This window comes from Oncorhynchus tshawytscha, linkage group LG02 (genome assembly GCF_018296145.1).
Source record: "Oncorhynchus tshawytscha isolate Ot180627B linkage group LG02, Otsh_v2.0, whole genome shotgun sequence".
NCBI lineage: Eukaryota > Metazoa > Chordata > Actinopteri > Salmoniformes > Salmonidae > Oncorhynchus > Oncorhynchus tshawytscha.
The window spans coordinates 2,538,837-2,562,725 of NC_056430.1; the positions used below are offsets into that span (position 1 = coordinate 2,538,837).

A 23,889-nucleotide genomic window follows, 5' to 3' on the forward strand; every position below is an offset into this window, starting at 1 on the left:
TAACTATGCCAGTGTTCTCCCAAAATAGCTGTGACACTGAAGATTTTACAGCAAGTTAAACTGATATTTAGTAATGATAGAGTAAATTTGATTGCCAATGACATTGTTGTGAATTGCGAAACAGGCCATTCATAAATTCTAAGCGTTATCAGGTTCCTCAATTAATTCAGTGCATTTTAACAGTAGGCCTAGTTTGTCTCGACACAGAGTGTCTCAGGACGCACTGAGTGCACCCCTAGTGGGCCATAGTGTTGTCTAATCAGACACACTTTGTGACGGCAGTCAAAAATAAGTCACATTACTAAAGTTGCTCAACTCCTTCAATGAGAGTGTTACGGTTTTCTTCCGTCGAAAGAGAGTCGGACCAAAATGCAGCGTGGTTAATTCGATACATCTTTAATGATGAAGAAACACGATAAATACAAAAACAAGAACCGGAACGTGAAAAACCTATACAGCCTATCTGGTGACAATAAACACAGAGACAAGAACAATCACCCACGAAACACTCAAAGAATATGGCTGCCTAAATATGGTTCCCAATCAGAGACAATGAGAATCACCTGCCTCTGATTGAGAACCGCCTCAGGCAACCATAGACTTTGCTAGAACACGCCACTAAGCCACAATCCCAAAACCTACTAAAACCCCCATACATAAACGCAACACAAAATAAACCCATGTCACACCCTGGCCTGACCAAATAATTATAGAAAACACAAAATACTAAGACCAGGGCGTGACAGACAGAATATCTCCTATTTGGCAAAATAGACTTGATTATACAGATAGCAGATCAGCTCATGAATAACGAGGAGATGAACAGTGGAAATATTTAAATATCAAGATATTTTAACAGGAAACATAACGGGGAGATGAAGAGTTGAAATATCATGATTAAAATATGATTTCTTTGGTCCCTGCTAAGACATTTTGATATTTCAACTAACTTTATCTCTGTTAAAAATATATTCTTATCTCATGGCGTTTGATCAAACATTCACTAGCGAAGCGCTCATATGTGACCGACCGGCTCGAGTCGGTCTTATGCAGCAATATTTGAAATGTTGTTTTTTACATTGGATAAAAGTAGAGACTCAGAGCTAGAAAATTATATATCAAACACTACAGGCGAGGAACAATGGGGAAAGTAATTCTGTTTTGAAAGTTGATAAACTTGTAAACCCACTTTTGAGAAAATGTCCTTTAAATATTTTGGTACACCAACTGGAGAGCTCTTTGTCTACACACATTCAGCATCAATTCACGCCCTGTTAAGCTTTAGCCCCACTCATCTCTTTAAGAGTTGATCTGAGCATTCTGTCCTAACAACAGCAGTGAAGCAACCAAGCTAACTAGCTACTTCCAGACACAAATGAGAGAACACCTCACTCTGACCATTTTACTCATCCGAGCAGAGCTGGTTAGGCTTTTTTTTATGTTATCCAGAGCGTTGGTAACTGCAAATGTGCTGCTGGCAACAATTTACTTACTCTTTTTTTGCCAATGTTTACTGACACTGGCTATATTCAACTGGTGTTGAGCGTTCGTAAATTCATAAGTTATTCTGCACTCTGGCACACTCAGAAGAGAGAAATCGTAGTAGATAGCGAATTTACAGCTATGTCTATCAACAGTTTTCGCAGTAACATCATGAACATTCTATTGAAATGGTTACTTTCATAGTGGAGTCTTTTCTTTAGACATTTAGCTAGCTAGCTAGCTAGCTAAAAAATTAACCATAATCCTGACTCGTGAAGTTGCTACCCTGCATGAATCTGCAGGTAGCTAACCAACCGGGTACAATGTTAGCTAGCTAATATTAGGATATAACTAGCAAAGCAAATGGCTCTGAGATACAAATCATATTACTACACAGATCATCCACATAATGTGAAGTAGTGAACCAGCCAGCTAACTTTGGCTAGCTAGCTAACAGTACACTTAACTTGAAATGAAAATGACTTTCTGACAAAAATTAGAAACGTGTAATATCTGAAAATGACTATCTTACCCGTATACATGGATGGATGCTTCTCCTTCTCTGTCCCGGATGCCATGGTTGCCCTTAGTTTTAAAATGTAATCCAGAGACAAGTGTTTTATACAACAGCCTTCTGTGTGTTCTCTTTTTGACTCCTTCTGCATATTTGCAATCAAATGCCAGAGATTTCTCCATCTCCTTAACTATCAGACTCTATTTCCACTGATTTCAAAACTCGGTCCTCCAGAAAGTGGAGAACACTTATGCAGTTTTTCTACTTGATATCTTTCAAAAAATCAATTTTGGAAAGGATTTCCTACACGTACTGACCAACTCAAATAGACAGAAGCTACATGGCAACTGCCCGGAATCCGACCGTAAGGCGCTACAGAGGGTAGTGCGTACTGCCCAGTACATCACTGGGGCCAAGCTTCCTAACATCCAGGACCTATATACTAGGCGGTGTCAGAGGGAGGCCCAAAAAATTGTCAAAGACTCCAGTCACCCAAGTCATAGACAGCTCTCTCTGCTACCGCGCGGCAAGCAGTACCAAAGTGCCAAGTCTAGGTCCAAAAGGCTCCTTAACAGCTTCTACCCCCAAGCCCTAAGACTGCTAAACAATTAATAAAATGCTCACTCAGACAATTTGCAATTTGCATTCACCCCCCTGCGCTGTTTTATCTACTTGCGAAAGTATTCACCCCCTTAGCATTATTTTCCTATTTTGTTGCCTTAAAACCTGGAATTAAAATAGATTTTTGGGGGGTGTGTATCATTTGATTTACACAACATGCCTACCACTTTGAAGATACAAAATACTTTTTTTAGTGAAACAAACAAGAATAAGACCAAAAAATGAAACATTGAGTGTGCATAACTATTCACCCCCCACAAACTCAATACTATGTAGAACCACCTTTTGCAGCAATTACAGCTGCAAGTCTCTTGGGGTATGTCTCTATAAGCTTGGCACATCTAGCCACTGGGATGTTTGCCCATTCTTGAAGGAAAAACTGCTCCAGCTCCTTCAAGTTGGATGAGTTCCGCTGGTGTACAGCAATCTTTAAGTCATACCACAGATTCTCAATTTGATTGAGGTCTGGGCTTTGACTAGGCCATTCCAAGACATTTAAATGTTTCCCTTTAAACCAGTCAAGTGTTGCTTTAGCAGTATGCTTAGGGTTATTCTCCTGCTGGAAGGTGAACCTTCGCCCCAGTCTCGAATCTCTGGAAGACTGAAACAGGTTTCCCTTAAGAATTTCCATGTATTTAGCGCCATCCATCATTCCTTCAATTCTGACCAGTTTCCCTGCTGATGAAAAACATCCCCACAGCATGATGCTGCCAACACCGTACTTCACTGTGGGGATGTTGTTCTCGGGGTGATGAGAGGTGTTGGGTTTGCGCCAGACATAGCGTTTTTCTTCATGGCCAAAAAACTAAATTTTTGTCTTATCTGACCAGAGTACCTTCTTCCATATGTTTGGGGAGTCTGCCACATGCCTTTTGATGAACACCAAAAGTGTTTGCTTATTTTGTTCTTTAATCAATGGCTTTTTTCTTGCCACTCTTCCGTAAAGCCCAGCTCTGTGGAGTGTACGGCTTAAAGTGGTCCTATGGACCGATACTCAAATCTCCGCTGTAGAGCTTTGCAGCTCCTTCATTTTGTGGGCGGTTAATTCTTTCCAATGTGTCAAGTAATTGTTTGTTTTCTCATGATTTGGTTGGGTATAATTGTGTTGCTGTCCTGGGGCTCTGTAGGACGAGCTTGGTTAGGGGACTCTTCTCCAGGTTCATCTCTCTGTAGGTGATGGCTTTGTTATGAAAGGTTGCTCTGCATGCAATATTTGGTGTTTTACGTTGTACACAGATTATACTTTTGCAGAAGTCTGCATGCAGTCTCAATTTGAATTTTGTGAATTTTTGGTTGATGAGCGGACCCCAGGATAAAGGGCAATGGGTTCTATAACTTTCTTTCTCTCTCTTCTCTCTCTCTCTCTCTCTCTCTCTCTCTCTCTCGATCTGTCTCTTTCTCCGGCGGGTACACCTTCCAGCAGTGTAATGTGTTATTGTGTTGTGTTATTTCTTATTGACGTACTTACAGTCAGCCACCTGCATCTCCCAGCACACAGGAGGCCATTCAGGGGATGTTGTCTATGGCCAACCTGTCCTCCGGGGCTACCGCTGGGGCCGCAGCCATCTCCTCCGACACCCCTGGGGCCTGGGGCTGCGACCGGCCCGGCAGAAACCACTCCAACACCACCACCGCTGGACGGAAGGGAGGAGCAGCAAGCGGAGCGGGAGGAGGAGTAAGTAAGCGGCCAGCCAAACGACCCCCCAAGAAGACGAAGAAGAGCTGCAGCATCGACAGTGCCGAGTTCGATGATGATCAGGATCACATGGACGCCTGCTTCAAGGACTCAGATTATGGTAACTAGAGATATCTAGTGGAGTTTCCACTAGAGTCATGATACGTTTCCTACTAGAGATATGATAGTTTCCACTAGACATATAATAAATGTTCTACTAGAGATAGAGTAAAGTTTCCAGTAGACATATGATACATGTTATACTATAGATATATAGTAGAGATTCCACTAGATATATGATGCATGTTTTACTCAAGCTATAGAGTAGTTTCTACTCGAGATATAGTAGTTTCCACTAGAGATATAATACTTGTTCTACTAGAGATATAGTAAAGTTTCTTCTACAGATATAGTAGAGTTTCCACTAGAGATATTTAGTGTTCAAAATATACTTGTTCTACTAGAGATATACTAAAGTTTCTACTACAGATATAGTAGAGTTTCCACTAGAGATATTTAGTGTTCAAAATATACTTGTTCTACTAGAGATATAATACTTGTTCTACGAGAGATGTAGTAGAGTTTCCACTATAGTAATAACACATGTTCTACTAGAGATATAATACTTGTTCTACTTGAGGAATAATACTTGTTCTACAAGAGATATAGTAGAGTTTCTACTGGAGATATAATACATGTTCTAGATATGTGATACATGTTCCACTGGAGATATAGTTTCCACTAGAGATATAGTAGAGTTTCCATTTGTCATTATATGTTTTCTACTCGAGTTATAGCAGAGTTTCCACTAGAGATGTGATACATGTTCTACTAAAGATATGGTAGAGTTTCCACTAGAGTCATGAAACGTTTTCTATTAAAGATATAGTAGTTTCCGCTAGAGACGTGATACATGTTCTACTGAAGATATAGTCGAGTTTTCACTAGAGATATGATACATGTTCTACTGAAAATATAGTAGAGTTTTCACTAGATCAGGTATTCCCAAACTGGGGGTATGCGCAATGCCGTACGTCAAATTTTTCTTCACATTTTCAGAAAGTCCATTGATATTTTCCAACGGGGCTATACATCTGGGTGAGGTTTTTTTCTTGCCTGAGTAACTTCATTTCACTGCCAAAAATACAGTTAAACCATCCAGTGTTCAGCGTGTTCAACAACACAATGTCAAAAACAGGTAACCTAGTTAAATAATTAACATCCAATCACATTAACCGTTACTCATCCAATCACATTAACCGTTACTCATCCAATCACATTAACCGTTACTCTCTCACAGGAAACCTTCACTCTTGCACAGACATTTAGAAACGAAACGTGACAATTTGAAAAATAAGCCACGGGAGTTTTTCGTGGGAATTCCACTAACGGTCCATATGTAGCCAAATGTAGTTGCTGCTCATATTGGTATCTGTACTGATGGCGCAAAAGCCATGACAGGGAGACCTAGTGGAGTGGTAACGCGCGTGCAAGCAGTTGCAAGCAGTTGCTCCCGACGCCACTTGGGTCACTGCAGCATCCACTGAAAGGCTCTTGGGTACACTGCAGCATCCACCGAGAGGTTCTTGGGTACACTGCAGCATCCACCGAGAGGCTCTTGGGTACACTGCAGCATCCACCAGGAGGCTCTTGGGTACACCGCAGCATCCACCAGGAGGCTCTTGGGTAGACTGCAGCATCGTGACAAGCAAACGGAGGAATTTTGGGTATAAAAATAATCTTTATGGAACAAAAGGAAAATTTGCTGTCTAACTGGGAGTCTCGTCAGTGAAAACATCTGAAGATCATCAAAGGTAAACGGTTAATTTGATTGCTTTTCTGATTTTCGTGACCAAGCTTCCTGCTGCTAGCTGGACATAATGCTATACTAGGCTATCGATAAACTTACACAAACGCATGTCTTGCTTTGGCTGTAAAGCATAATTTCAAAATCTGAGATGACAGGGTGGTTAACAAAAGGCTAAGCTGTGTTTCACTATATTTCACTTGTGATTTCATGAATATGAATATTTTCTAGTAATACTTTTTGACCTTTGCGCTATGCTAATTAATGTAGTTGATGACAATTCTCCAGGATCCGGGATGGGTAGTTCCAAGAGTTAACTGACCATGATTTTCACTTGTCTGACCGAATTGCATGATGCCGAGTTTCTCACACAACTGGCCTATCTGGGTGATGTTTTTTCTCACCTGAATGATCTGAATCTAGGATTACAAGGACTCTCCGCAACTGTATTCAATGTGCGAGACAAAATTGATTAAGAAGTTGGAGCTCTTCTCTGTCTTCATTAACAAGGACAACACACAGGTCTTTCCATCATCATTGTACAGATTAACTCAAGCTTACGGATAATGTCAAATGTGATTTTGCAAGGCACCTGAGTGAGTTCAAATCAACTCAAAGTTTATTTGTCAAGTGCGCCGAATACAACAGGTGTAGACCTTACAGTGAAATACTTACTTACAGGCTCTAACCAATAGTGCGAAAAAGGTGTTCGGTGAACAATAGGTAATTAAAGAAATAAAATAACTGTAAAAAAACAGGCTATATACAGTAGCGAGGCTATAAAAGTAGCGAGGCTACATACAGACACCGGTTGTCAGGCTCATTGAGGTAGATATAGAAATTGCAGGAAAGTCGATCAGAATTCTGGATTCCCCATGAAAACATATTGAAAAGACAGTGACTTAAAAATGGTAAAAATCTGAGTGGTTTGTCCTCGGGGATTTGCCTGCTAAATAACTTCAGTTATACTCACAGACATTATTCAAACTTCAGAGTTTTCTATGCAATACTAATATGCATATATATATATATATATATTTTTTTTTTTTACCTTTATTTTACTAGGCAAGTCAGTTAAGAACAAATTCTTATTTTCAATGACGGCCTAGGAACAGTGGGTTAACTGCCTGTTCAGGGGCAGAATGACAGATTTGTACCTTGTCAGCTCGGGGATTTGAACTTGCAACCTTTTGGTTACTAGTCCAACACTCTAACCACTAGGCTACCCTGCCGCCCCAGTCACCTGGACAGCTGATGAAACTGAGGAGTATTTCCGTCTGTAATTAGGATCTGGGACAGCGTAGGAGGCAGTTGAGTTTGGGCACACTATTTATCCAAAAGTGAAAATGCTGCCCCCTACCCCAAACAGGTTTTAACTGACTTGGCTAGTTAAATAAAGGTTACATTTTTTAAAATGGATTTCACATGACTGGTCAGGGGCACAGCCATCGGTGGGCCTGGGAGGGCATAAGCTCACCCACTTGGGAGCCAGGCCAACCCACTGGGGAGCCAGGCCCAGGCAATCAGAATTAATTTCTCCCACAAAAGTGCTTTATTAGACAGAAATACTCCTCAGTTTCATCAGCTGTCCGGGTGACTGGTCTCAGACGATCCGGCAGGTAAAGAAGCAGGATGTGGAAGTCCTGAGCTGGCATGGTTAAACGTGGTCTGCGGAGTTCTACTAGAGAATGAAGTTGAGGCAGCTTCTTGTAGAGAAATTAATATTCAATTCTCTGGCAACAGTTCTGGTGGACATTCCTGCAGTCAGGATGCCAATTGCACAATCTCTCAAAACTTGAGACATTGTGTTGTGTTTCAAAACTGCACATTTAAGTTGCCTTATATTGTCACCAGAACAAGGTGCACCCGTGTAATGATCATGCTGTTTAATCAGCTTCTTGATATGCCACACCTGAGGGGGATGGATTATCTTGGCAAAGGAGAAATGCCCACTGAACGGGATGTAAACAAATTTGTCCACAGAATTTGAGAGAAATAAGCTTTTTTTGTGTATGGAACATTGCTGGGATCTTTTATTTCAGCTCATGAAACATAAGACCAACACTTTACATGTTTATATTTTTGTTCATTAGAGTTTCCACTAGACTAGAGATATGATGCATGTTCCATTAGAGATATGATACATGTTCCACTAAAGATATGATACATGTTCCACTAGAGATATGATACATGTTCCATTAGAGATATGATACATGTTCCATTAGAGATATGATACATGTTCCATTAGAGATATGATACAGGTTCCACTCGAGATATGATACATGTTCCATTAGAGATATGATACATGTTCCATTAGAGATATGATACATGTTCCATTAGAGATATGATACATGTTCCACTCGAGATATGATACATGTTCCATTAGAGATATGATACATGTTCCATTAGAGATATGATACATGTTCCATTAGAGATATGAAACGTGTTCCATTAGAGATAGGAGACATAGGAGATAGGAGACATATTCCATTAGAGATATGATGCATGTTCCATTAGAGAGGATACATGTTCCATTAGAGATATGATACATGTTCCACTAGAGATATGAAACGTGTTCCATTAGAGATATGATACATGTTCCACTAGAGATATGATACATGTTCCACTAGAGATATGATACATGTTCCATTAGAAATATGATACATGTTCCACTAGAGATATGATACATGTTCCACTAGAGATATGATACATGTTCCACTAGAGATATGATACATGTTCCATTAGAGATATGATACATGTTCCATTAGAGATATGATACATGTTCCATTAGAGATATGATACATGTTCCATTAGAGATATGATACATGTTCCATTAGAGATATGATACATGTTCCATTAGAGATATGATACATGTTCCACTAGAGATATGATACATGTTCCATTAGAAATATGATACATGTTCCACTAGATATATAATACATGTTCCATTAGAGATATGATACATGTTCCATTAGAGATATGATACATGTTCTACTACAGATACAGCAGATGTTCCTCTGACTAACTGATGGCTGTCAGTTCTAGAGACAGGGTCTATGAGAGTAAGTCTTTAGCTTTGTTCTTAGCTGAGACGGTGGTTATACAGCCTGTGTTTGCAGAGTGGCCTCTACCCTTCCCTCTACTCTGCTCTGCTAGTGGGAGAGAGGTATGGATGGAAGGAGAGAGGATGCAGCTGCCGCACAGCTGGAGAAAGAGGGGGAGAGAAAGCATGTTAATGGGGGGGAAACCAAATACTGCAGCAATGCACATCATCATCATCAACACATGGAGCAATTTGATTGGTTGGCCTCTGAAATGTGTCATCGCTCAATAGAAATATGCAATTTTCAGGAATGTTACCTTCTAGAAGATTGAGGAGAGAGTGAATAAAAGAGGATGTGATTGAAGGAGCTGTGGAAGAAGACAGTGTTGATCTGTGGAGGAAGACAGTGAGGAGCTGTGGATCATGAGGAGCTGTGGAAGAAGACAGTGTTGAGCTGTTGAAGAAGACAGTTTTGAGATGTGGAAGAAGACAGTGTTGAGCTGTGGAAGAAGACAGTGTTGAGCTGTGGAAGAAGACAGTGTTGAGATGTGGAAGAAGACAGTAAGGAGCTGTGGAAGAAGACAGTGTTGAGCTGTGGAAGAAGACAGTGTTGAGCTGTGGAAGAAGACAGTGTTGAGCTGTGGAAGAAGACAGTGTTGAGCTGTGGAAGAAGACAGTGTTGAGCTGTGGAAGGAGACAGTGAGGAGCTGTGGATCACGAGGAGATGTGGAAGAAGACAGTGTTGAGCTGTGGAAGAAGACAGTGTTGAGCTGTGGAAGAAGACAGTGTTGAGCTGTGGAAGAAGACAGTGTTGAGCTGTGGAAGAAGACAGTGTTGAGCTGTGGAAGAAGACAGTGTTGAGCTGTGGAAGAAGACAGTGAGGAGCTGTGGATCATATATTATCAGGGATGGAACTTCAGGATTTGTTTACTAGCCTGGGTCGTAATTCTGGGCCATGCGATATTTGAAAAGACAAAATGTATCTCGCCGGCGGGCTAGTTCGGTACGTTTTCTACTAGTCTGGTCTGAAAAGTACTTGCCTTGAGCTAGCAGGCTAGCTTAATATCTATCCCTGTATATGAGTGTCATATATGAGTGCTATATATGAGTGCTAACTAACCAGAGGGTGTATGTTTGTTCCAGTTTACCCTTCTCTGGAGTCTGAAGAGGATAACCCTGTCTTCAAATCCAGATCCAAGAAGAGGAAAGGTTCAGACACTCCATACAGCCCCACAGGTACACTACACCTGTCTCTAATACTGTATAGAGGAAAGGTTCAGACACTCCATACAGCCCCACAGGTACACTACACCTGTCTCTAATACTGTATAGATGAAAGGTTCAGACACTCCATACAGCCCCACAGGTACACTACACCTGTCTCTAATACTGTATAGATGAAAGGTTCAGATACTCCATACAGCCCCACAGGTACACTACACCTGTCTCTAATACTGTATAGATGAAAGGTTCAGACACTCCATACAGCCCCACAGGTACTGTACACCTGTCTCTAATACTGTATAGATGAAAGGTTCAGATACTCTACAGCCCCACAGGTACACTACACCTGTCTCTAATACTGTATAGATGAAAGGTTCAGATACTCTACAGCCCCACAGGTACACTACACCTGTCTCTAATACTGTATAGATGAAAGGTTCAGACACTCTACTGCCCCACAGGTACACTACACCTGTCTCTAATACTGTATAGATGAAAGGTTCAGATACTCTACAGCCCCACAGGTACACTACACCTGTCTCTAATACTGTATAGATGAAAGGTTCAGATACTCCATACAGCCCCACAGGTACACTACACCTGTCTCTAATACTGTATAGATGAAAGGTTCAGATACTCCATACAGCCCCACAGGTACACTACACCTGTCTCTAATACTGTATAGATGAAAGGTTCAGACACTCCATACAGCCCCACAGGTACACTACACCTGTCTCTAATACTGTATAGATGAAAGGTTCAGACACTCTACAGCCCCACAGGTACACTACACCTGTCTCTAATACTGTATAGATGAAAGGTTCAGACACTCTACAGCCCCACAGGTACACTACACCTGTCTCTAATACTGTATAGATGAAAGGTTCAGACACTCCATACAGCCCCACAGGTACACTACACCTGTCTCTAATACTGTATAGATGAAAGGTTCAGATACTCTACAGCCCCACAGGTACACTACACCTGTCTCTAATACTGTATAGATGAAAGGTTCAGACACTCTACAGCCCCACAGGTACACTACACCTGTCTCTAATACTGTATAGATGAAAGGTTCAGACACTCTACAGCCCCACAGGTACTGTACACCTGTCTCTAATACTGTATAGATGAAAGGTTCAGACACTCTACAGCCCCACAGGTACTGTACACCTGTCTCTAATACTGTATAGATGAAAGGTTCAGACACTCTACAGCCCCACAGGTACTGTACACCTGTCTCTAATACTGTATAGAGGAAAGGTTCAGACACTCCATACTGCCCCACAGGTACCGTACACCTGTCTCTAATACTGTATAGAGGAACGGTTCAGACACTCTACAGCCCCACAGGTACACTACACCTGTCTCTAATACTGTATAGAGGAAAGGTTCAGACACTCTACAGCCCCACAGGTACACTACACCTGTATCTAATACTGTATAGATGAAAGGTTCAGACACTCTACAGCCCCACAGGTACACTACACCTGTCTCTAATACTGTATAGATGAAAGGTTCAGACACTCTACAGCCCCACAGGTACACTACACCTGTCTCTAATACTGTATAGATGAAAGGTTCAGACACTCTACAGCCCCACAGGTACACTACACCTGTCTCTAATACTGTATAGATGAAAGGTTCAGACACTCTACAGCCCCACAGGTACTGTACACCTGTCTCTAATACTGTATAGATGAAAGGTTCAGACACTCTACAGCCCCACAGGTACACTACACCTGTCTCTAATACTGTATAGATGAAAGGTTCAGACACTCTACAGCCCCACAGGTACACTACACCTGTCTCTAATACTGTATAGATGAAAGGTTCAGATACTCCATACAGCCCCACAGGTACTGTACACCTGTCTCTAATACTGTATAGATGAAAGGTTCAGACACTCTACCGACCCCACAGGTACACTACACCTGTCTCTAATACTGTATAGATGAAAGGTTCAGATACTCCATACAGCCCCACAGGTACTGTACACCTGTCTCTAATACTGTATAGATGAAAGGTTCAGACACTCTACAGCCCCACAGGTACTGTACACCTGTCTCTAATACTGTATAGATGAAAGGTTCAGATACTCCATACAGCCCCACAGGTACACTACACCTGTCTCTAATACTGTATAGATGAAAGGTTCAGACACTCTACAGCCCCACAGGTACACTACACCTGTCTCTAATACTGTATAGATGAAAGGTTCAGACACTCCATACAGCCCCACAGGTACACTACACCTGTCTCTAATACTGTATAGATGAAAGGTTCAGACACTCCATACAGCCCCACAGGTACTGTACACCTGTCTCTAATACTGTATAGATGAAAGGTTCAGACACTCTACAGCCCCACAGGTACTGTACACCTGTCTCTAATACTGTATAGATGAAAGGTTCAGATACTCTACAGCCCCACAGGTACACTACACCTGTCTCTAATACTGTATAGATGAAAGGTTCAGATACTCCATACAGCCCCACAGGTACACTACACCTGTCTCTAATACTGTATAGATGAAAGGTTCAGACACTCTACAGCCCCACAGGTACACTACACCTGTCTCTAATACTGTATAGATGAAAGGTTCAGATACTCCATACAGCCCCACAGGTACACTACACCTGTCTCTAATACTGTATAGATGAAAGGTTCAGACACTCTACAGCCCCACAGGTACACTACACCTGTCTCTAATACTGTATAGATGAAAGGTTCAGACACTCCATACAGCCCCACAGGTACACTACACCTGTCTCTAATACTGTATAGATGAAAGGTTCAGACACTCTACAGCCCCACAGGTACACTACACCTGTCTCTAATACTGTATAGATGAAAGGTTCAGACACTCTACAGCCCCACAGGTACACTACACCTGTCTCTAATACTGTATAGATGAAAGGTTCAGACACTCTACAGCCCCACAGGTACAGTACACCTGTCTCTAATACTGTATAGATGAAAGGTTCAGATACTCTACAGCCCCACAGGTACAGTACACCTGTCTCTAATACTGTATAGATGAAAGGTTCAGACACTCCATACAGCCCCACAGGTACACTACACCTGTCTCTAATACTGTATAGATGAAAGGTTCAGACACTCCATACAGCCCCACAGGTACACTACACCTGTCTCTAATACTGTATAGATGAAAGGTTCAGATACTCCATACAGCCCCACAGGTACACTACACCTGTCTCTAATACTGTATAGATGAAAGGTTCAGACACTCTACAGCCCCACAGGTACACTACACCTGTCTCTAATACTGTATAGATGAAAGGTTCAGACACTCTACAGCCCCACAGGTACTGTACACCTGTCTCTAATACTGTATAGATGAAAGGTTCAGACACTCTACAGCCCCACAGGTACACTACACCTGTCTCTAATACTGTATAGATGAAAGGTTCAGATACTCCATACAGCCCCACAGGTACTGTACACCTGTCTCTAATACTGTATAGATGAAAGGTTCAGACACTCTACAGCCCCACAGGTACACTACACCTGTCTCTAATACTGTATAGATGAAAGGTTCAGACACTCTACAGCCCCACAGGTACACTACACCTGTCTCTAATACTGTATAGATGAAAGGTTCAGACACTCTACAGCCCCACAGGTACACTACACCTGTCTCTAATACTGTATAGATGAAAGGTTCAGACACTCCATACAGCCCCACAGGTACACTACACCTGTCTCTAATACTGTATAGATGAAAGGTTCAGATACTCCATACAGCCCCACAGGTACACTACACCTGTCTCTAATACTGTATAGATGAAAGGTTCAGATACTCCATACAGCCCCACAGGTACACTACACCTGTCTCTAATACTGTATAGATGAAAGGTTCAGATACTCCATACAGCCCCACAGGTACACTACACCTGTCTCTAATACTGTATAGATGAAAGGTTCAGACACTCTACAGCCCCACAGGTACACTACACCTGTCTCTAATACTGTATAGATGAAAGGTTCAGACACTCTACAGCCCCACAGGTACACTACACCTGTCTCTAATACTGTATAGATGAAAGGTTCAGACACTCTACAGCCCCACAGGAACACTACACCTGTCTCTAATACTGTATAGATGAAAGGTTCAGACACTCTACAGCCCCACAGGTACACTACACCTGTCTCTAATACTGTATAGATGAAAGGTTCAGATACTCCATACAGCCCCACAGGTACTGTACACCTGTCTCTAATACTGTATAGATGAAAGGTTCAGACACTCTACAGCCCCACAGGTACACTACACCTGTCTCTAATACTGTATAGATGAAAGGTTCAGACACTCTACAGCCCCACAGGTACACTACACCTGTCTCTAATACTGTATAGATGAAAGGTTCAGACACTCTACAGCCCCACAGGTACACTACACCTGTCTCTAATACTGTATAGATGAAAGGTTCAGACACTCTACAGCCCCACAGGTACACTACACCTGTCTCTAATACTGTATAGATGAAAGGTTCAGATACTCCATACAGCCCCACAGGTACACTACACCTGTCTCTAATACTGTATAGATGAAAGGTTCAGACACTCTACAGCCCCACAGGTACACTACACCTGTCTCTAATACTGTATAGATGAAAGGTTCAGATACTCCATACAGCCCCACAGGTACACTACACCTGTCTCTAATACTGTATAGATGAAAGGTTCAGACACTCCATACAGCCCCACAGGTACACTACACCTGTCTCTAATACTGTATAGATGAAAGGTTCAGACACTCTACAGCCCCACAGGTACACTACACCTGTCTCTAATACTGTATAGATGAAAGGTTCAGATACTCCATACAGCCCCACAGGTACACTACACCTGTCTCTAATACTGTATAGATGAAAGGTTCAGATACTCCATACAGCCCCACAGGTACACTACACCTGTCTCTAATACTGTATAGATGAAAGGTTCAGACACTCCATACAGCCCCACAGGTACACTACACCTGTCTCTAATACTGTATAGATGAAAGGTTCAGACACTCCATACAGCCCCACAGGTACTGTACACCTGTCTCTAATACTGTATAGATGAAAGGTTCAGACACTCTACAGCCCCACAGGTACACTACACCTGTCTCTAATACTGTATAGATGAAAGGTTCAGACACTCTACAGCCCCACAGGTACAGTACACCTGTCTCTAATACTGTATAGATGAAAGGTTCAGACACTCCATACAGCCCCACAGGTACACTACACCTGTCTCTAATACTGTATAGATGAAAGGTTCAGACACTCCATACAGCCCCACAGGTACAGTACACCTGTCTCTAATACTGTATAGATGAAAGGTTCAGACACTCCATACAGCCCCACAGGTACACTACACCTGTCTCTAATACTGTATAGATGAAAGGTTCAGACACTCCATACAGCCCCACAGGTACACTACACCTGTCTCTAATACTGTATAGATGAAAGGTTCAGACACTCTACAGCCCCACAGGTACACTACACCTGTCTCTAATAATGTATAGATGAAAGGTTCAGACACTCTACAGCCCCACAGGTACTGTACACCTGTCTCTAATACTGTATAGATGAAAGGTTCAGACACTCTACAGCCCCACAGGTACACTACACCTGTCTCTAATACTGTATAGATGAAAGGTTCAGACACTCTACAGCCCCACAGGTACACTACACCTGTCTCTAATACTGTATAGATGAAAGGTTCAGACACTCCATACAGCCCCACAGGTACCGTACACCTGTCTCTAATACTGTATAGATGAAAGGTTCAGACACTCTACAGCCCCACAGGTACAGTACACCTGTCTCTAATACTGTATAGATGAAAGGTTCAGACACTCTACAGCCCCACAGGTACACTACACCTGTCTCTAATACTGTATAGATGAAAGGTTCAGACACGCTACAGCCCCACAGGTACTGTACACCTGTCTCTAATACTGTATAGATGAAAGGTTCAGACACGCTACAGCCCCACAGGTACTGTACACCTGTCTCTAATACTGTATAGATGAAAGGTTCAGACACTCTACAGCCCCACAGATACACTACACCTGTCTCTAATACTGTATAGATGAAAGGTTCAGACACTCCATACTGCCCCACAGGTACAGTACACCTGTCTCTAATACTGTATAGATGAAAGGTTCAGACACTCTACAGCCCCACAGGTACACTACACCTGTCTCTAATACTGTATAGATGAAAGGTTCAGACACTCTACAGCCCCACAGGTACACTACACCTGTCTCTAATACTGTATAGATGAAAGGTTCAGACACTCTACAGCCCCACAGGTACTGTACACCTGTCTCTAATACTGTATAGATGAAAGGTTCAGACACGCTACAGCCCCACAGGTACTGTACACCTGTCTCTAATACTGTATAGATGAAAGGTTCAGACACGCTACAGCCCCACAGGTACTGTACACCTGTCTCTAATACTGTATAGATGAAAGGTTCAGACACTCTACAGCCCCACAGATACACTACACCTGTCTCTAATACTGTATAGATGAAAGGTTCAGACACTCCATACTGCCCCACAGGTACAGTACACCTGTCTCTAATACTGTGTAGATGAAAGGTTCAGACACTATACTGCCCCACAGGTACAGTACACCTGTCTCTAATACTGTATAGATGAAAGGTTCAGACACTCTACAGCCCCACAGGTACTGTACACCTGTCTCTAATACTGTATAGATGAAAGGTTCAGACACTCCATACTGCCCCACAGGTACTGTACACCTGTCTCTAATACTGTATAGATGAAAGGTTCAGACACTCTACAGCCCCACAGGTACTGTACACCTGTCTCTAATACTGTGTAGATGAAAGGTTCAGACACTATACTGCCCCACAGGTACAGTACACCTGTCTCTAATACTGTATAGATGAAAGGTTCAGACACTATACTGCCTTTGGCAGTGATTACAGCCTCCAGTCTTCTTGGGTAAGATGCTACAAGCTTGGCATACCTGTATTTGGGGAGTTTCTCCCATTTTTCTCTGCAGATCCTCTCAAGCTCTGTCAGGTTGGATGGGGAGCGTAACTGTATAGCTATTTTCAGGTCTCTCCAGAGATGTTCGATTGGGTTCAAGTCTGGGCTCTGGCAGGGCCACTCAAGGACCAAGGACATTCAGAGACTTGTCCCGTAGCCACCCCTGTGTTGTCTTGGCTGTGAGCTTAGGGTCGTTGTGCTGTTGGAAAGTGAACCTTCACCCCAGTCTGAGGTCCTGAGCGCTCTGGAGCAGGTTTCCTTCAAGGATCTCTCTGTACTTTGCTCCATTCATCTTTGCCTCGATCCTGTCTAGTCTCCCAGTCCCTGCCGTTGAACAACATCCCCACAGCATGATGCTGCCACGACCATGCTTCACCGTTGGGATGGTGCCAGGTTTCCTCCAGACATGACGCTTGGCATTCAGGCCAAAGAGTTCAATCTTGGTTTCATCAGACCAGAGAATCTTGTTTCTCATGGTCAGAGTCTTTTAGGTGCCTTTTGGCAAATTCCAAGCGGTCTGTTGTGTGCCTTTTACTGAGAATTGGCTTCCGTCTGGCCAGTCTACAATAAAGGCCTGATTGGTGGAATGCTGCAGAGATGGTTGTCCTTCTGGAGGTTCTCCCATCTCTTTTGGTGATTCCGAACTTCTTCCATTTAAGAATGATGTAGGCCACTTTGTTCTTGGGGACCTTCAATGCTGCAGACATTTTTTGGGACCTTTCCCCAGATCTGTGCCTCGACACAATCTTGTCTCGGAGCTCTACGGACAATTCCTTCGACCTCATGGCATGGTTTTTGCTCTGTCATGCACTGTCAACTTTTGAACCTTATATAGACAGGTTTGTGCCTTACCAAATCATGTCCAATCAATTGAATTTACCTCAGGTGGACTCCAAACCAGTTGTAGAAACCTCTCAAGGATGATCATTGGAAACAGGGTGCACCTGAGCTAAATTTTGAGTCTCATTGCGAAGGGTCTGAATACTTATGTAAATAAGCTATTTCTGTTTTTATTCTTAATACATTTCTAAAAACCTGTTTTTGCTTTGTCATTATGGGGTATTGTGTGTAGATTGATGAGGGAAATGTTTTCTTTAATCCATTTTAGAATAAGGCTGTAACGTAACAAATTGTGGAAAAAGGGAAGGGGTCTGAATGTACTGTGACTGATTTAATTAAACAGTTGAAAGGGGATACTTAGTCGGTTGTCCAACTGAATGTATTCAACTCTAATGTGCCTTCCGCATTTAACCCAACCACTCTGAATGAGATGATGTGAATGTGTTCTGAACTGTGAGGTCTCTGTGGTTGTAGCGCATGTGGGTCCCAGTAGTTCCATTCAGTTTTAAGTTGTAGCATGTGGGTCCCAGTAGTTCCATTCAGTTTTAAGTTGTAGCATGTGGGTCCCAGTAGTTCCATTCAGTTTTAAGTTTGTAGCATGTGGGTCCCAGTAGTTCCATTCAGTTTTAAGTTGTAGCATGTGGGTCCCAGTAGTTCTATTCAGTTTTAAGTTGTAGCATGTGGGTCCCAGTAGTTCTATTCAGTTTTAAGTTGTAGCATGTGGGTCCCAGTAGTTCCATTCAGTTTTAAGTTGTAGCATGTGGGTCCCAGTAGTTCTATTCAGTTTTAAGTTGTAGCATGTGGGTCCCAGTAGTTCTATTCAGTTTTAAGTTGTAGCATGTGGGTCCCAGTAGTTCTATTCAGTTTTAAGTTGTAGCATGTGGGTCCCCAGTAGTTCTATTCAGTTTTAAGTTGTAGCATGTGGGTCCCAGTAGTTCTATTCCGCTTTAAGTTGTAGCATGTGGGTCCCAGTAGTTCTATTCAGTTTTCAGTTGTAGCATGTGGGTCCCAGTAGTTCTATTCAGTTTTAAGTTGTAGCATGTGGGTCCCAGTAGTTCTATTCCGCTTTAAGTTGTAGCATGTGGGTCCCAGTAGTTCCATTCAGTTTTAAGTTGTAGCATGTGGGTCCCCAGTAGTTCCATTCAGTTTTAAGTTGTAGCATGTGGGTCCCAGTAGTTCTATTCAGTTTTAAGTTGTAGCATGTGGGTCCCAGTAGTTCTATTCAGTTTTAAGTTGTAGCATGTGGGTCCCAGTAGTTCTATTCAGTTTTCAGTTGTAGCATGTGGGTCCCAGTAGTTCTATTCAGTTTTCAGTTGTAGCATGTGGGTCCCAGTAGTTCTATTCAGTTTTCAGTTGTAGCATGTGGGTCCCAGTAGTTCTATTCAGTTTTAAGTTGTATTGATCAATGTGTTTGTCTGCAGCACGTGTCGGTCCCTCTGTGCTTCGTCAGGCGAGGCCGGCCAGAGAAGGAGCAAGAGTGGCGTCCATAGAGACAGGACTGGCGGCTGCTGCAGCCAAACTCTCTCACCAGGTCAGTTGGACTAACTACCTGTTGCCACGCAACTACCCACTTGGACTCAATTGAATTGAACCCACTTGGTGGTTTGATCTCTTACCAACTGAGACTCGGCCCCAGAACACTACATGCATAGCCTGTAGAAGTAAAATAAGTAATTTGACTGAAAAACATTTTCACATTTTGCCATGATAGCTAGCTAGCTAATTAGCTAGGCTTGCCTGTCGTCTGTTAACTCACTAGCTAGCTACCAAAGAGCTCAGAAAGTAATTGAATAAAACAATTTTCTCTCCACTTGTAGTAAACTTTCTTGCCACCAGTGATATGTTCCTGTAGTCATAATCTGTGTCCCAAACTACCCCCTATTCCCTGATATGGCTCCCATAGGGCCCTGGTATAGCTCCCATAGGGCCCTGGTCAAAAATAGTGCACTATTTAGGGCATACGGTGTCATTTGGGATGCAGTATTCCTTTCTTCTTCTTTCCCAGGAGGAACAGCAGAAGACCAAGAAGAAGAAGAAAAGCACCAAAAAGAAGCCCCCTGCTGCCGTGAGGGAGGAGGAAGAGGAGGAGCCAGTGAGGAAGCTGAGCAGGTACAGCAGCACTCCAGAACCAGGCGTGGGCAAGGACACTGAGCCAGGGCAGACCAACCACGAGTACTCCTCTGGGGCAGGAGGGAGTCAGGCTGGAGGGCTCCAGCCCATGGCCCCCGGAGTCTTCCTCACACAGAGACGACCCTCCACATCTTCATTGTCTCAGAACAACAACACAGCCAAAGGGGAGCGAGGAGGAGGAGGAGCAGGAGGAGAAGCAGCAGGAGGAGGAGGAGCATCAGCAGGAGGTGGAGGAGCAGCAGGAGCATCAGCAGAAGGTGGAGGAGCAGCAAGAGGAGGAGGAGCAGCAGCATCAGGAGGAGGAGCAGCAGGTGCAGGAGGAGAAGGAGCAGCAGGAGGGGGAGGAGCATCAGTAGCAGGAGGAGCAGCATCAGGAGGAGCAGCAGCAAAGGGTGAAGGTAAGTGATCTACCTTACCCAAACCAGAAGCCTAGCTCAATTAATCCATTACTACACACTGGCCCTCGGAGCCAGATAGACCTGTGGTGATTCAACTATTCACACTACCACCTATAGGTCTAGGTTAGTCCCCTACTTTTCACATATGCTTAAAACAACAGTCTATTAATCAATTGGAAAGATAGTTGCTGTTGAATTCATTTTTTATTTTTTAGAAGGTTTATAAAAGTCTTGACTCTTTCTGTGTCTCTCCTCACAGCGAAACGGCTAAAGAAAGGCATGGCGACGGCTAAACAGAGACTGGGAAAGATCCTCAAGATCCAACGCAATGGGAAGCTCCTCCTTTAACAGGGAGTGACTCACTGAGAACTGCCATTGGTTCCTGATGCAGTACTATTGGCCAATGAACTGGCCGCTTCTCCAACTCCTCTCTTCTGATAGGTCCAGGGCCAACAGAGACAGACTGCTTTATAACTTTCAGATATTAAAGTGTACAGAATACATGCTAGAAATATTTTTTAAGAAAAATGTGTGTCATTTTACTACAGTCAGTTTATCAGGGGGTCACTACACTAGAGATAAATTAGGGCTGCTGTCCAAATGGCACTCTATTCCCGTTATAATGCACTGGTCACCCATAGGGCTCTGGTCAAAAGTAGTGCACTATATTGGGAATAGGGTGCCATTTGGGAAGACAGCCTAGAAATACATTGCAGTCATTCCATTCTAGGGTGGGGTGGGGTATAGGTGGGGTTAGGGTGGGGTATAGGTTGAACTACAGGTTATTCATAGGGAATTCCTGCTATTTGGATGCGGCTTATCATTACCTTGCAATGTTGTTGATGATTTTAGGAAATACATGTTTTCCTCTGTCCTCCTCAGTCCAGACCAGACAGCCTGAAATCCAGTCTATTTGTTCTAACATTCCTCTCCAAACATATTTGGCATGACAAGGAGTGGGATGTTAGCACAAACAATGTTGATTTCTAGACCCAGACCTTCACTAGAAACATTCACCTCCACGCTATGTATTAATTTCCGAAGCACTATCAGTTATGATATTTATTGTCCTAATATAATGTCATAGATAAGAAAGGAAAGCCAACAAGGCACTTATGAAACAACTATTAAGCACAAAATATGAAGAGACTTTCAGAGTAATCTCAGAAGTCAAATATGATGATGGTTACAAACATATCAGCGTCTTCTCACAATCTACCATTAGTTCGATTTCAAGACTATTGTAAGTTAAATATTGTGATTATAGACCATTGTCTTCCCTCAGATGGCGTAATTCTAATGCGACAAGTGCGTCCCGGAGATATCTGTTTAGCAAGTCGTGGAAGTCATCTCTGAAAACACAGTTTTTGCTCATCTACCTAACACGACTGACTTGGGACCTCTACGGTAAAACATCAGACTGACCCACTGGCTAGGGACGACTACAGTAAACCATCAGACTGACCCACTGGCTAGGGACTACTACAGTAAACCATAAGACTGACCCACTGGCTAGTGACTACAACTGTAAACCAAGAGACTGACCCACTGGCTAGGGAATACCATGGCAAACTATCAGACTGACCCACTGGCTAGGAACTACTACAGTAAACCATCATATTGACCCATAGGCTAGGGACGTCTACTGTAAACCATCAGACTGACCCAATGGCTAAGGACTACTACTGTAAACCATCATATTGACCCACTGGCTAGGGACTACGATGGCAAACCATCAGACTGACCCACTGGCTAGGGATGACTACGATAAACCATCAGACTGACCCACTGGCTAGGGTCTACTACGATAAACCATCAGACTGACCCACTGGCTTGGGTCTACTATGATAAACCATCAGACTGAACCACTGGCTAGGGACTACTACGGTAAACCATCAGACTGACCCACTGGCTAGGGACTACGGCAAACCATCAGACTGACCCACTGGCTAGGGACCTTTACTGTAAACCAAGAGGCTGACCCACTGGCTAGGGACTTCTACTGTAAACCAAGAGACTGACCCATTGGCTAAAGACCTTTACTGTAAACCAAGAGGCTGACCCACTGGCTAGGGACTTCTACTGTAAACCAAGAGACTGACCCAATGGCTAGGGACTACTACGGTAAACCATCAGACTGACCCACTGGCTAGATACTACTACAGTAAACCATCAGACTGACCCACTGGCTGTGGACTGCTATGATAAACCTTCAGATTGACCCACTGGCTGGGGACTGCTACTGTAAACCATCAGACTGACCCACTGGCTCGGGACTACTACAGTAAACCATCAGACTGACCCACTGGCTAGGGACTACTACAGTAAACCATAATACTGACCCACTGGCTAGTGACTACAACTGTAAACCAAGAGACTGACCCACTGGCTAGGGAATACTATGGCAAACTATCAGACTGACCCACTGGCTAGGAACTACTACAGTAAACCATCAGAATGACCCACTGGCTAGGGACTACTACGGTAAACCATCAGACTGACCCAATGGCTAAGGACTACTACTGTAAACCATCATATTGACCCACTGGCTAGGGACTACGATGGCAAACCATCAGACTGACCCACTGGCTAGGGATGACTACGATAAACCATCAGACTGACCCACTGGCTAGGGTCTACTACGATAAACCATCAGACTGACCCACTGGCTTGGGTCTACTATGATAAACCATCAGACTGACCCACTGGCTAGGGACTACTACGGTAAACCATCAGACTGACCCACTGGCTAGGGACTACGGCAAACCATCAGACTGACCCACTGGCTAGGGACCTTTACTGTAAACCAAGAGGCTGACCCACTGGCTAAGGACTTCTACTGTAAACCAAGAGACTGACCCATTGGCTAAAGACCTTTACTGTAAACCAAGAGGCTGACCCACTGGCTAGGGACTTCTACTGTAAACCAAGAGACTGACCCAATGGCTAGGGACTACTACGGTAAACCATCAGACTGACCCACTGGCTAGATACTCCTACAGTAAACCATCAGACTGACCCACTGGCTGTGGACTGCTATGATAAACCTTCAGATTGACCCACTGGCTGGGGACTGCTACTGTAAACCATCAGACTGACCCACTGGCTGGGGACTACT

The 23,889-nt window shown here is 43.3% G+C and overlaps 1 protein-coding gene across 2 annotated transcripts in view; it reads left to right on the forward strand.

Moving 5' to 3' along the window:
* Window positions 1–23,117, forward strand: part of LOC112237494 (lysine-specific demethylase phf2-like) — a 146,684-nt gene extending 123,567 nt beyond the window's left edge. Inside the window, exons 18-22 of one of the 2 annotated variants that reach the window (XM_042329572.1) lie at window positions 4,088–4,413; window positions 10,286–10,378; window positions 19,665–19,774; window positions 20,249–20,600; window positions 21,031–23,117. In XM_042329572.1, the coding sequence (XP_042185506.1) occupies window positions 4,088–4,413; window positions 10,286–10,378; window positions 19,665–19,774; window positions 20,249–20,600; window positions 21,031–21,119 (970 nt within the window). In that variant the 3' untranslated portion in view covers window positions 21,120–23,117. Of the gene's footprint in view, window positions 1–4,087; window positions 4,414–10,285; window positions 10,379–19,664; window positions 19,775–20,248; window positions 20,601–21,030 lie in introns of those variants that run through there. The other variant, XM_042329567.1, reaches the window with a different exon arrangement.
* The last annotated feature ends 772 nt before the right edge of the window (window positions 23,118–23,889 follow it).